The 15,816-nt window shown below is 47.9% G+C and overlaps 1 protein-coding gene across 1 annotated transcript in view; it reads right to left on the bottom strand.

The window, feature by feature from the left end:
- Positions 1 to 15,816, bottom strand: part of slc16a2 (solute carrier family 16 member 2) — a 40,096-nt gene that overhangs the window by 13,991 nt on the left and 10,289 nt on the right. The window contains exons 2-5 of the mRNA XM_084448899.1: positions 6,383 to 6,527; positions 4,642 to 5,140; positions 2,735 to 2,878; positions 641 to 869 (exon numbers count right to left, since the gene is read on the bottom strand). Of these exons, the coding sequence (XP_084305025.1) occupies positions 641 to 869; positions 2,735 to 2,878; positions 4,642 to 5,140; positions 6,383 to 6,527 (1,017 nt within the window). The remainder of the gene's footprint in view (positions 1 to 640; positions 870 to 2,734; positions 2,879 to 4,641; positions 5,141 to 6,382; positions 6,528 to 15,816) is intronic.

Here is a 15,816-nt window from a genome sequence, read left to right as displayed (position 1 = left end):
ATGCGTAAGATGCAACTAAAATGAGTTATCCTCATACTGAGACATTTGTTATTACAATATACAGTACAATCCTGATGGTAAAATGCTATTTTAAGAAAGCCCAGTCTGATATCTGGACCCGTATTTACATGTCAGTTGAGAATGCTGACCCTGAATCAGCTAGCCTGGCCCAGTTCTCAAAGATGCGAAAGGGTCTGGACATTCTCCGTTTATTTTCAGTTTCCAAGGGGCGTTATCAACAGGTGCAGACTAAAATGCCTCTGGACGCAATTGGATAGACCTACAACCAATCAGAGCAACGAAACGTGGGTTAGTCATCATATCAAAACCGCCCCATATTAGATAAACGGTTATGATTGGCCTGACCGATATCTGGTCAGGTGGAAATCAGTTTGAACGGGTGGATGTCCAGACTGAACTGTGGAGAGAAACAGAATGTGAGCTCATGTGATCTGGATGTCGATGCCAGGCTGAGGATGGACCTATCGAAGAGTTCTAAAAACTAATGAAAAAAGCAAAACTATTATAACCCTGATGTACAGGCTCTGATCTGATACCCACTAAGAAACCTCAAAGGGTCTGGTAACGTAATGAGGTTTAGCGTCCTGAAGGGGGTTAGGGGTTGGGTCGGGGTACCCACCAGCGATGGGGGGTCCGGCGGTCATGGGCAGGGCCATGAGGCCCAGCAGGTAGCCAATGGCCTGGGAGGCCTGCATGGGGCCCACCAGCTCAAAGGCGATGGGCGCCATGATGGTGATGAAGCAGCCGTCGCACAGACCCAGGAACACGCACACCACCACCAGCGCCTCCAGAACGCTGCACAGGGGGATCATCATGGACATGAGTCCCAGCACCATGAACGACGCCACCTATAGGGAAAAGGGGGGAAACGCACCTCTGAAGTTTGAAGTTTTGAAGCCATACTTGATGGAGACGCTGTTCAACATTAGTTCAGGTTCACACAGAGAACACAGGAGATGGATAGAGAGAGGGCACCTGAAACATGAAACCAACATGAAAGACAGCGAAGCGTCCGGTATAATCCTGAATTCACCAGGGACCGGGAACACAGCCCTGATGAGCACCACCTGGGCCCACGAGAGGCTCACCGTCCTACAGGACACGACGGGGAGATCTTTGAGGAAACCTTTGAAGCTTTGTCCTCAGAGGAAACACATTTCCATCACATGAGTTAGCTACCCTAATGAATCTATACCTTCTGGAGCCGACAAGATACAGTTTTGGGACACATCCTTCCCGTCCACAGCAGGGTCACCGAACGATTTTACCGCCATAATAGTAATAGATTCCAGAGTGTGATAGTGTGTAGAGAAATGGGAAAGACAGCTTTTATGTGCTTTGCTCCTCGTACCTGGAATAGTCTTCAAAAACATATCAAGCTAAAGGAATTGGTCTCTGCCTGCTTTTAAAGCGCTCTTAAGCGCAATGATAAATGATTCCACTGGCACTTGTCATTGTCCTTAGGTCTTTTAATTTGTACACTCCGTAATCTTGATGTTCCAGTTGTTTTTATTATTGTTTCAGTCTGTAACGTTTTATGCTGCTATTTTGGACAGGTCTCCCTTGTGAATGAGATATTTGATCTCATTGGGACCACCTAGTAAAATAGAGGTTAAATTAAAAAAATATATAAAAAAAAGTCTTGACTGGTACTTGCTGAAAAGAGCTAGGCCAATGCTATAATGGGGATCCTATTGGAAATATGCTGAATGCTAGCTATGTACTACCCCCAGGGTTTGAATGTTTAGGGGTTTATAAGTGTATTAATTATTAGGGGTTTATGAGGACGAGGGGTTTTGTCAGGACAGTGAGTCCTACTGAGAGCGGCGCCCTGGGCAGGACAGCGGAGGACAGATCAGGTCAGGAATGTGAGCGTCTCTCCTCTCCACTCCTCTCTTAGTCTCGCCAGGACACACTTTTGAGACCTCCGCCTCAGTCTGGAGACATCTCCATTAAAAATCATCACTAGATCAGCGCTTAAAACGGACGCTACCAATCAGAGCCACTGCACTAGTGACCAATCAGAACCACTGCACTAGTGACCAATCAGAACCACTGCACTAATGACCAATCAGAGCCACTGCACTAGTGACCAATCAGAACCACTGCACTAGTGACCAATCAGAGCCACTGCACTAGTGACCAATCAGAACCACTGCACTAGTGACCAATCAGAACCACTGCACTAGTGACCAATCAGAGCCACTGCACTAGTGACCAATCAGAACCACTGCACTAGTGACTAATCAGAACCACTGCACTAGTGACCAATCAGAACCACTGCACTAGTGACCAATCAGAACCACTGCACTAGTGACCAATCAGAGCCACTGCACTAGTGACCAATCAGAGCCACTGCACTAGTGACCAATCAGAACCACTGCACTAGTGACCAATCAGAACCACTGCACTAGTGACCAATCAGAGCCACTGCACTAGTGACCAATCAGAGCCACTGCACTAGTGACCAATCAGAGCCACTGCACTAGTGACCAATCAGAACCACTGCACTAGTGACCAATCAGAGCCACTGCACTAGTGACCAATCAGAGCCACTGCACTAGTGACCAATCAGAACCACTGCACTAGTGACCAATCAGAACCACTGCACTAGTGACCAATCAGAACCACTGCACTAGTTACCAATCAGAACCTTCATCAAGAATCTTCATCCATAACTGGAGTGGAGACCTGGAGTCCGCTCCTCTCTCACCTGCATGTAGATCTTCTTCACCCCGGGGATGAGGTCTCCAATCTTCCCGAACACGAGGCGCCCCACGCCGGACGAGGCCCCGATGCACACCAGCAGAACCCACTCCTTCTCCGTGTCGTGGAACTGCTCCTTCACAAAGTTGATCTGCACAGGGAGGAGCAGCACGCTGCTGACTCAGCGTCCACTTCACAGCACACTTAATGCTCCAAAAGTTATAGTTATACTTACATTTTACCATTTAATTTATACTATTAATAACATTGCTGCTCTACAGAGCATTCTCCAGCCCATTCTCCTCCACTGCTCCCGTTTCTTTAACATGTTAACCTCCAAAGAACAAACTCACACCAAGTGGTATGAGGGTATGGATGTGTATGTATGGTATGAGGGTATGGATGTGTATGTATATGTATGGTATGAGGGTATAGATGTGTATGTATATGTATGGTATGAGGGTATGGATGTGTATGTATATGTATGGTATGAGGGTATGGATGTGTATGTATGGTATGAGGGTATGGATGTGTATGTATGGTATGAGGGTATGGATGTGTATGTATGGTATGAAGGTATGGATGTGTATGTATGGTATGAGGGTATAGATGTGTATGTATATGTATGGTATGAGGGTATGGATGTGTATGTATGGTATGAAGGTATGGTGATAAGTGTATACATGTAAATCTGTGTTTACTGTATCTGTTTGTGTTTCATGTGAGGCAATATATCAGACGTGGCTACAAATTTCCTGCAAAGGACAATAAAGTAATCTAATCTAGTCTAATCTAATCTAGTCTAATTTCATCCTTTGTGTATTCAGGTTATAGTTTGACAGAGATCAAATCTCTTTTCCAAGTACCAGATCTTTGCAAATGCAAAAGTACTGAGGGCTTTTCACACAAGTACATTTTAACTACAATACCGCATTTATCAAAGGAGTCACCAGGTCATTCCTGTAGGTTATTCTCATGTCGGCCTCCCTCACAGGGAGGATATTGAATTCAATGGGATCATCGGAGTGTTTGGGCGGGATGTGAGGGATGAATTCATTCCTTACATAATTCTGCACCATTTCTCAGAACAACAACAAACGTCTTCATCCTCCCTCCTCTTCCAGGAACAGCGGGACAGGAAGAGACCGAGCTATAGGTGACACCCCGCCCTCCCCCACCTCCCCCCCCTCCCCACATCTGAATCCCATCAAAAACATGGAAGCGGTCCCCTTCTAGAGGCCTTTCCTGACCAGAAGCCCGCAGGTGTGTGTGAAATATTTGCTGGGCTTTGAAGCCCCGCTACATGACAGGGATAACATCAATGGCCATAGGATAGCCATGTTTAGGCAGGACTTAAAGAGCAGCCTTGTCCTGAGAGGCTGGCTCGGGCCCCACGGCCCCTCCAAACAAAGGCCGGGGTCTTGTTTATCAATGACCTGCAGGCCTGAAACAACACAAAACAGCAGACATCTGCAGGGAGACTCGAGCGCCTTCACTCCCCCTCGCTTTCTTCCTCCCTCTCCGTCTCTCTCTCTCTCCGTCGCTCCCTAACCCGCCTCCCTCTCTCTCTCTCTCTGCCCTTCCCTCTCTTTCTCCCTCTCCTCATTTCACCCTGCGGTCGTCCCCTCCCTGGCCGCCCGCCGCCACCCTCGCTCCCTCTGCGCCCGTCCCTCCCGCCGCTCTGACGTGGCGTGACGTTCGCTCCCCGCCGCGGCTACAAGGTGTTCCTGCACTCGCCCGTCTTTAAAACCCCTCTCAAAACACCACCTCACACAATACAACAACAAACACGTCGTAAAATCACACACGGAATAATATTATTACAGCGTTAAACAACATAACGGCGTTGTATAACTCTGTGTGTGTGTGTGTGTGTGTGTGTGTGTGTGTGTGTGTGTTTCCAGGGGGTCTTACCAGGTGAATGTAGGGTACAAAGTACCCCAGCACAGCAGTGGCCACCCCGAACGCCCACACCCGGTAGGTGGCGATGCGGAACACGCGCAGGTTGAAGTACCTCCGCACCTGCGCCAGGCCCCGGCTCAACCAGCCGCCCCCGCCGACGGGGGCCCCCGGCCGGTCCGAGGGGTCGGCGGCTCCCCCCGGGGGTCCGAAGCCCGGGGGGGACCCTCCGCGGGGGAGCAGGGGCTTGAAGGCGAGGGCCAGCGCGGCCTGGACCAGCATGAAGACGCTGAGGATCTGGAACGTGGTCCGAAGGCCCAGCGGTTCCACCACCTTGTTCAGGAGAACCGGTAAGCCCATGGAGAACAGGCTGCTCCCCGCCGTCACCACGCCGTTGGCCAGGCCCAGTCGGCGCCGGAAGTAGTGACCCAGGATGACCAGCGAGGGCTGGAAGGCGAAGGAGGAGCCGCAGCCAAACAGGATCCCGTAGGTGAAGTAGCGGAGACCGAGGGAGCTGGGGGGGGGGGTGAAGGGGGAGGGAGGGGGTCAGACGGTCAGCGCCCTCTGAGTTTGGTTCCCTCTCTGCTGTTTAGCTGCGATACCGAGTTGACTCATTATTTATTTTCCGATTTTATTTATTATTATTATTATTTTATTTGTACAGGGACAGTACATATTAATCAACAGCACACATTAAAAACATGACTATAAATATGTCAGTATTAGCTTAAAGCTAATTTTCAACTGTTGTCCCTGGGCGTGGTGTTAAGGCCGCTAAAAACAGGAGCACAGACGGGCGGCAACAATTAAAATGCAATATACTTACTGTGTCTTATTATGTGATATACTTATCCTATTATGGACTACAGGGATAGCTAACACATAATGGCCTACTGTACCATGTAGGTAACATCTCTGTAACTACTTATCTACTCTACTGATAGTCATGTTTCTTATTGTGAAGTATTTATTCCATGCTCTGTAAAATGTTCCTAGCTAATACATTTAAACACTTTCCAGCTCGCTTGATCGTCTCATTGAGAAGTCGGGGAAGAATTTTTACAGCTCAACTAGTTTGACCCAAACAGGTGAACAGGTTTAGGTTGGGCCCTATGTCCATCCCCCCTGTCTCACTGTGTTGCCTCTGTGTATGAAATGTGCTGTATAAATAAAGTTTGTTTTGACTTGACTTGATTTGATACAGACATGGCATGCGGTGAAGAATGACGCACGAGGAAGCTTGTCAAACTCGTCTGACAAATGTGAACGATCAATGTATAGAATTACAAACCGCCTCGTTCGCTTGGAAATTTCTGAGAACAGCTAAACAGTTAAAGCAGGTCTAACCTATCGGTTGTAGGTTTAGGCAAATGGTGGGATTCAGTGGAACTAGTGTGCAAATATTTCATATTTGTTTATAGGGACTCCAATTAGCTGATACTGTAGTTATTACCATACAGTAGGTCTTCCCACAGTCAAAAGATATTACAGTGTTTGCACTCTGTTACATGAAGGCCTGTGCCATTTTAGCTGATTCTAGAGGCTGGCTACTAGATGGATCCATATGCAGGGTTCTAGAAGGTTCTATAGGCAGAGTTCTAGATGGTTCTATAGGCAGGGTTCTAGATGGTTCTGTAAGCAGGCTTCTAAAGCGTTCTTAGGGTTCTAGATGGTTTTATAGGCAGGGTTTTAGAGCGTTCTCAGGGTTCTATATGGTTCTATAGGCAGGGTTCTAGAAGGTTCTAGGTCCTCTTACGTTGCGAAGGAGCTGCTGAGCAGTCCTATGAAGGCCACCAGGGCTCCGCCCACTGCCGTCCTCCTGCAGCCGAAGTGGTCGGTGAACATGCTGACCACCGGGGAGCAGAAGAAGATCATCCCCATGGCCAGCGCCCCTACCCAGGCTGGACACCAGGGGGAGGAGGAGAGGGAGGGAGGGGAGGGAAGGGGAGGAGGAGGGGAGAGGACAAGGGGAGAGGAGGGGAGAGGAGGGGAGGAGGAGAGGAGGGGGGGAGGGGAGAGGAGAGGAGAGGAGAGGAGAGGAGAGGAGAGGAGAGGAGAGGAGAGGAGAGGAGAGGAGAGGAGAGGAGAGGAGAGGAGAGGAGAGGAGAGGAGGAGGGGAGAGGAGAGGAGAGGAGGGGTGGGGGAGAGGAGAGGAAGGGGGGGGGGAGGGGAGGAGGAGAGGAGAGGAGAGGAGGGGAGGGGAGGAGGAGGAGGGGAGAAGAGGGGAGAGGAGAGGAGAGACGAGAGAGGAGAAGGCAGGGGAGGAGGGGGGGTGGGGAGGGAAGGAGAGGGAAAAGAGGTGGGTAGAGGAGAGGGGGGGAGAGGAGAGGGAGAAGGGAGGAGTGGAGAGGAAAGAAGGGTTAGAACAGATTTTTATTATAGAACTTTATAGTCCACCTGGAAAAGGGATTTATCATCAGCATCAACATTTACATAAACACATGGGACAGGAGTGTATTACATAGGTTTAGTAATACAGCCAATAGCCTTGGTTGATGATGTGTGTGTTCCAGCTAAGCTAGCCAGCCTCTCGACAGCACCTCACCCTTGTGATCGTTTAGCAGAAGCATACTTACTTAGCAAGCTGGTGCATTTTCCCTTTAGTGCACACGAAGGTACCAAAGAAAAGCAAAGTAAACCAACATGTTATCTCAGGAGGAGTAGACACTAGCTAGTGTATATACTGTAGTATCAATATATGTAGTGTATATACTATCACCATATATACTGTATGTATAATGCATGAGAGATGACAGTATATCCCTCCACCCCATATGGGATTATTTATATTCACCTTTATATGTACCTAATACAGCCATGCCTTTAATTGTATAGTTTTGTATAATTTGTAATTACTGTAATTTTTAGAACACATCACGGAGTAACATTTCACTGTACATTGTAAGCTGTACCATAAACACGTGACAAATAAAATCTGAATCTAATATCTTATTAAATCTGACTAATTTTCAACCTACAGTATATCAAACTAGTTAGTTTGTGAGTATATATCAAACCATTAGTGTGTGAGTCCAGGTGTATGATCTAGTCCTTATTTGTGTTGTGTAACGTACAAACACCTGTTAAACACACAATGATCCCCTCCTGTCTAGACAGACGGTCGAACGCACAACCAGTCTGCAACCCGCTCACCCCTGCACACATCTGCCCTGTACACCTTCTAAACATTACATTTACATTACATTACAGTCATTTAGCAGACGCTTTTATCCAAAGCGACTAACAATAATTGCATTTAACGTAGGAAGAGCCAATGTACTACTACTTGCCAGAACTCACAAGTGCATCTTCTTTCTAAAACAAGTGACTAAGAGCATAATCTAGTGCTGAAGGCAAAGTGCAAGAATCACAATCTAAAGTACAGTGCAATATAATATAATAAGTATATATATATACTTAATAAGTATATATATATATAATAAGTATATATAAATAAACATAGTTCCAACCCACAACACACACTTCCTAAACAGAACATTTACATTGTGTCTCCATCCGCTGACCTAAATATAAAACCGCGTTGGTCTCATGTTCACTCAGTCGCTACATTAGGACTCCACAGCAATGTGCAGCCCAGTTAAATAGACACCGGCCTTCTTAATGGGGTCGATGTAGGCAGAAACACGCTATGCACAGATGGTAACGTTGTCCATTCAAATTTGGACCGCCGAAATGAATTTCAAATCACTCGCCGTCTGCATATTAACATACAGTATGAACTCGATGCACTGGGTTTTCAGAAGGGAAACTGTGAACAGGCCTGTCCACCCACATGGGCCCGTTCAGAACAGGTCAACCTGGACACACACTACACACCATGCATACTACACACTACATACTACACACCATGCATACTACACACTATACATACTACACACTACATACTACACACTATACATACTACACACTATACACACTACACACTATACACACTACACACTATACATACTACACACCATGCATACTACACACTATACATACTACACACTATACATACTACACACTATACATACTACACACTATACATACTACACACCATGCATACTACACACTACATACTACACACTATACATACTACACACTACATACTACACACCATACATACTACACACTATACTACACACTATACATACTACACACCATACATACTACACACTACATACTACACACTATACATACTACACACTATACACACTACACACCATGCATACTACACACTATACATACTACACACTATACATACTACACACTATACATACTACACACCATACATACTACACACTATACACACTACACACCATACATACTACACACTATACACACTACACACTATACACACTACACACTATACACACTACACACCATACATACTACACACTATACATACTACACACCATACATACTACACACTATACATACTACACACTATACACACTACACACTATACACACTACACACCATACATACTACACACTATACATACTACACACTATACATACTACACACTATACATACTACACAATATACATACTACACACCATACATACTACACACTATACATACTACACACCATACATACTACACACCATACATACTACACACTATACATACTACACACCATACATACTACACACCATACATACTACACACCATACATACTACACACTATGCATACTACACACTATACACACTACACACCATACGTACTACACACTATACATACTACACACCATACATACTACACACCATACGTACTACACCGTACATTATACACAGTGAGTCACCCACTGAGGGGATTGTGTGTGTGTGTGTGTGTGTGTGTGTGTGTGTGTGTGTGTGTGTGTGTGTGTGTGTGTGTGCGTGTACTATGTGTAGTGTATCAATAACTTGCATCAATCACACACACACGCACTAACAAAAAACACACACACACACGCACTAACAAAACACACACATTCACACATACAGTACAGTACATAGACACCACACACACACACACACACACACACACAAGCCCACCAGTTATCCATTATACAGACATGCTGTTGCCATTCAGAGTGAGGTGGAGGGACCTGCGGAGAGACAGTCTGTACCCTGTCAGAGGGAGTTTAAATGTCCGCTCTGACGTCCGGTCCCGAGCCAGCAGACCGGCTCCATGAATCGGCCTGCTGGATTACATATTGGAAGTGTGTGTTTGCCAGTGAGAGAGCGAGTGTGTGTGTGTGTGTGTGTGTTGGGGGGAGGGAGGGGGGGGGTAGGCGGCCCATGTTCACAGGAGATCTCAGCAGTCAGCCTTGAGTTGCTCTTGGCCGCCTTCCTCAATCTCTTTTCTCTTTTTTCTACCCCCAACAGCCGAGCAGAACGCGGCAACATGTCTAAGGTGGAGCTTAGATCTGCACGGGATGTTTGGATGCATGGCGTGAGGGGGATTTTATTTTTCTTTACAGTACGCTGGGTGGAGCAGGGGTTTGAAATCGACAGATGTACAGATCTATACATCCGCTTTTGACAGCGTTACGGGGGGGGGGGGTTCTCCAGGGGTTACACAGGGCATCCCAGAGAGGTTGTTTTTCCTGACCAGGAGGAGGGAGGAGGGGGAATCTTTCAATGAACGTTTGCGCCGTACGACGGTGGTTTACCACTTAGAGCGACGGCAAACGACGTATGAACTTAAAGAGCAACACTGTGTGAACATATTGCATCTTAAAATTAATCGCAGGTCTACATAGTTCCCAGCACTGCAAAGCTCTCAGTCCACTTCCACAGAGCCACAGATGCTGGCGGATAACTTTCCACACAAGGACGGACGCCAACAAAAACATCTGAGACTTATCTGAGCAAATGAAAAGGTACAGGCTTCCGACAGACGCTTTGCGCTGTGTGATGTGCAAAATACTCGCGCTTGATTTCGCGCACCCGGTACGAGGAGACCAAAAGAACGGAGTTTTAAATCAAAATGCACGTCAGATAACTTTCAAATCGAGTATTTGATCTATGCATGTGACTGTGGGTCTGCTGCCCTTGGTCAGAGGAGAGGGATGTATAGGGCCTTGGTCAGAGGAGAGGGATGTATAGGGCCTTGGTCAGAGGAGAGGGATGTATAGGGCCTTGGTCAGAGGAGAGGGATGTATAGGGTCAGAGGAGAGGGATGTATAGGGCCTTGGTCAGAGGAGAGGGATGTATAGGGCCTTGGTCAGAGGAGAGGGATGTATAGGGTCAGAGGAGAGGGATGTATAGGGCCTTGGTCAGAGGAGAGGGATGTATAGGGCCTTGGTCAGAGGAGAGGGATGTATAGGGCCTTGGTCAGAGGAGAGGGATGTATAGGGCCTTGGTCAGAGGAGAGGGATGTATAGGGTCAGAGGAGAGGGATGTATAGGGCCTTGGTCAGAGGAGAGGGATGTATAGGGCCTTGGTCAGAGGAGAGGGATGTATAGGGTCTTGGTCAGAGGAGAGGGATGTATAGGGCCTTGGTCAGAGGAGAGGGATGTATAGGGTCAGAGGAGAGGGGTGTATAGGGTCAGAGGAGAGGGGTGTATAGGGCCTTGGTCAGAGGAGAGGGATGTATAGGGCCTTGGTCAGAGGAGAGGGATGTATAGGGCCTTGGTCAGAGGAGAGGGATGTATAGGGCCTTGGTCAGAGGAGAGGGGTGTATAGGGCCTTGGTCAGAGGAGAGGGATGTATAGGGTCAGAGGAGAGGGGTGTATAGGGTCAGAGGAGAGGGGTGTATAGGGCCTTGGTCAGAGGAGAGGGATGTATAGGGCCTTGGTCAGAGGAGAGGGATGTATAGGGCCTTGGTCAGAGGAGAGGGATGTATAGGGCATGGTCAGAGGAGAGGGATGTATAGGGCCTTGGTCAGAGGAGAGGGATGTATAGGGTCAGAGGAGAGGGATGTATAGGGCCTTGGTCAGAGGAGAGGGATGTATAGGGCCTTGCTCAGAGGAGAGGGATGAATAGGGTCAGAGGAGAGGGATGTATAGGGCCTTGGTCAGAGGAGAGGGATGTATAGGGCCTTGGTCAGAGGAGAGGGATGTATAGGGCCTTGGTCAGAGGAGAGGGATGTATAGGGCCTTGGTCAGAGGAGAGGGATGTATAGGGCCTTGGTCAGAGGAGAGGGATGTATAGGGCCTTGCTCAGAGGAGAGGGATGAATAGGGCCTTGGTCAGAGGAGAGGGATGTATAGGGCCTTGGTCAGAGGAGAGGGATGTATAGGGCCTTGCTCAGAGGAGAGGGATGAATAGGGCCTTGGTCAGGAGACCTCGACAGGGATGCAGCTGAACATCTGCAGGGGATTTCTCTGGACAGTACAAGCCACTGAGCTGTTGTCAGCAGTGAATGGGAACACATTTAGCATGAATCCACTAAGAGAAACATTCAACTGCCTGAAGCCAAACGCCATACAAACAACATTCTCTGTGAGTTCCCGGAAAACGATGAAAGGTTTAGGACTTTTCAGAAGTAAACTAAACTGCATCTAATGTTAGCACTGAGTGGCTGTACACACAGTACAAATAGCTCCCAAGAATGTTCCTTGTGTGTGTGTGTGTGTGTGTGTGTGTGTGTGTGTGTGTGTGTGTGTGTGTGTGTGTGTGTGTGTGTGTGTGTTAGAAATTGTCCACTACCCCTCCTCTCCACAAGGAGACACCAACCACTGGTTCTGTGAACTTGTGTTGTGTTAGTTAATAACCAATGGCCTTGGTGAGGACGTCCACCTTCTGTTCTCCAAACCCATCCACCTGAATGTTTGCCACGTGCCTTCTGACTGGCCTTAAATGTACGTTTATTTCTGTTAGACTCTATTGATATTGATGCTCTTATTCAGTGGGTCCCAAAGTGGGGGTCGGGAGACGGGGGTCGCGAGATGATGAGGTGGGGGTGAGAGGATCCGCAAGATCATAAAAACAATTCAAAATAGCCTATTAACCATAATTGTTATGAAAGATAAAAATAGAAGTAAATTAAATATAATAACACAATAGCTGCTTCTATTGTAAAATAATATAATAGATTTGTTGTTGCTATGCCTATTAATGTGTGTGTGTGTGTGTGTGTGTGTGTGTGTGTGTGTGTGTGTGTGTGTGTGTGCGTGAACATTTGCATGCTTAGACTACCTCCAGGTACTGTATAGTGGGGGTCGCGGGGAGGGGGGGCTCTGACACCGTTATTTTGGGGGTCGCGGCTGAAAAGTTTGAGGACCCCTGCTCTAATTGACATGATCTTTTATTTATTTTGTTACTTATTATGAAGAATGTGCTTGGTCAGTCATTATTTAATTTTTGTAGGAACAATCAGTGCAAAGACATAAAAAATAAAAAAAACATATCCTTGTCTCTCTCTCTAGGTCATCCTCAGACGAGGCCTCCATCAGCACCTCCAGTCCTCCCGGTCCTCCGTGCATCTGGCTGTCTCACCGGTACTTTCTGCTCCTGCGTCTTTCTTGAGTGTGTCCACGTAGGTTAGTGTGGGACGCCCTCGTGACCGATGCCCGTGTGTCGGCTCCTGGTGTCTCTGGCAGTGACCAGCCAGCCTCATTCTCCTGGCTGATATTTTCTCACTCACCCTTGGCGACCTCTCATACAGATGCTTGTTGGTAACAAGCTCGCTCTTGTTGATGTTAAGTACTGAACGCAGCAATCTGGTGTAACGCCCGTCAATGGACTTCTGCAGGGTGGGCTTCAGGGTCCAGCATTCACAGCCATATAGGAGAACAGACTCTACCGTCGCATAGAAGAAGCTGAGCTCGATTTGTTGATTTGTCAGGGGAGGTTGGAGTTCCACACACTGGCCATGCCGTTCAGAGCCTTCCATGCAAGCGCCTTCCTCAGGTCTTGCTTTGGACGAGTTGACCTATGAACCCAGGTATTTGAAGTCACTGACTTCCCTCAGAGCAGTGCTGTTGATGTTAGAGGTGGATGGTCTGGGAGGAGGTTGCAGGTGATTACCTCGGTTTCCCTGTCATGTATCCGAAGGCCAACCTTGGCACACTGTGTCTCCACTCTGCACGGGAGCTCCTGTGCTTGCTCTACATGGTTGGAGAACAGGCTGATCTGCTCCACGTAGTCCAGGTCCGTTAGGGCTACAGCGGCGTATCGTCTCTACCTGCTAGTTATAGTGAGGCTGAGTTCCTGCTCCTGACCACTGATGGCCTTCCTGAGCGCCTGAGAGTCCAGGACTGTGATGAAGAGGTAGGGGGCGAGGGCGTCCCCTTGCAACACCCCAGCCAGGATGTCAAACTCCTCACTGGTCCCATCTGGGGTCACCACCTTGGCTTTTGAACCAGTGTACATGGTCCGTGGCCCAGAGTAGATTGGGAGGGACACCGTAGGCCTTAAGAAGCACAGTACCACAGTCTGGTTGTTCTTTTTCCCCTCCTAGATGATTCTCCTTAAGGCCCAGATCTGGGCCACGGTGATCCTCCCCTCTCCAAAACCATTTATACTCTACACTATTATCCAAAGAGACAGAAATTCTGAGCGGATTAAAGCACAAGGGGTGAAATTTCTCGAAAGCATTCACAAAATCCAGTCAAGACAAGGCCTCTCCTCGCCCTCAGTCTTTCTCCTGCTTCCTGTCTTCCTGACGTTTAGCCCTCTGTTCCTCCCTTGGCTGAACCTGGTTTGAAAGTCTTCTGATGTGACTCAATGACCTGAGATTTGTCAGAGAGACAAGTCATGGTTGCGAATAAAAGAATCATATTTTATTACTAACTAAAGAATAAACTATAGAAAACAGCAGCAGGATGTGATAGTATAACCAGTGGTGTAGGGAGTGTGTGAGGAGGGAGTTGGATGTACAGAGTGTTGTAAGGTGCAAAAAAAAGCAAAAATGTTTGCCACAAAACAATAGTAGTCACGTTGACTACCTGGAGCATTAGTTTGCCCCTGTTAGGCAAAGCAACGTGTCTCTTTGGGCGCGCTGAGCACGGGGTTAATTGACTGTGGTTGCAGCGTCTTGTCTCGGGGGCACGGCTAAGGTTTGGAGGGTCGCCAGCCTGCTGATTGCCTGGGCCAGACCCGTGGTATATAGTGCATAAGTACCCGCCACAAAGCCACTGGAAGACTAGGGTTGAGATTAGCATAGGTTGGGCCAGCTCCTCGTTATCCTGCCTCTCTTTCTGGTGTGCCTTGTGGAGCAGCACTTGTATTTCGTTATTTCCGTTTTGGTGAGCTCCCTAGCACGGAGAGTGGGCTGCTCTGAAATGGCTGCGCCTGGTTTAACTTTTGAACAGCAAAAGGACTTGCAGAGGTCATGGCTGGAGCAGGATCAGGCCACGCATTTCAAGAAGAACAGGAGTTTGAGCAAGAGAAGTTTAAGTTACAGCAGTACTAGTCTGACTCAACGGATGTAGGTTTTGGGAATAAGCCTTGTCATTCGTTTATTACTGGTCAATCAGTGGCGCCTGATTCATGCGGTCGGCCAATCAGACTACGTGAAACAACAACCCAGCGCAGCGCTGCAGTAACCTAACAACCGCTCCACCCAAGACGATTGTGATCTTTTTATCGAAGTACTTATTATTTGTCAAAGTTAATAATTTCCTGAACTACTTTGGCAACATAGGTTTTTCATCTGTCATGCCAATACGCTTATTTGAATCTGACTGGTTTAAACAAATACAGTGTTTTCTCCCCCTATTCACGACTGGTAACAAGTCTAGCCAGACCTGTCTCCAGCGCTGGCCCGGCGTAGACGAAGTGTGGCGATAGGTCTAGCTACACGAGACCACAGCGCTACAGACTGCGGTTCATTTGAGAGGGGAAACTTCAGCCTCCGCTCCTTGTTGATGACCTGGCCGGGGGGAGCGATCCGGTCGAGGGGCGTAGGAGGGGTTTGGTTTGGTGTCGTTGGCGGTTGTGTGTCGTTGGCGGTTTATACTGACCACGTTTGCATACGGTCTATGCCGTACCCAAGTTTCAAGTTTCATGTGTTGGAGCCTATCTCTCCAGGGGGGTAACTTAGACATTCAGACAGGCCGTCTTGTGAACTCCCTTGAGCGCACGCTAACCCTGCGTCGCTCCGCTCGTTAGCCCATGTCTGTCCGTTCGTCTGCTCCGTCCTCTTCTCTCCTTTCCTCTTAAATCGCTTCCTAAGGCCCTGGTGGCTGAGGTTGGGTGAGTTGGGGGGCAGTTAGGGGTGCTTAAGGCCCTGGTGGCTGAGGTTGGGTGAGTTGGG

This window comes from Borostomias antarcticus, assembly GCF_949987555.1.
Source record: "Borostomias antarcticus genome assembly, chromosome: 14".
Taxonomy (NCBI): Eukaryota; Metazoa; Chordata; class Actinopteri; order Stomiiformes; family Stomiidae; genus Borostomias; species Borostomias antarcticus.
The sequence above is the reverse complement of the archived record's forward strand: the minus strand, read 5'-3'. Positions and strand labels throughout refer to the sequence as shown.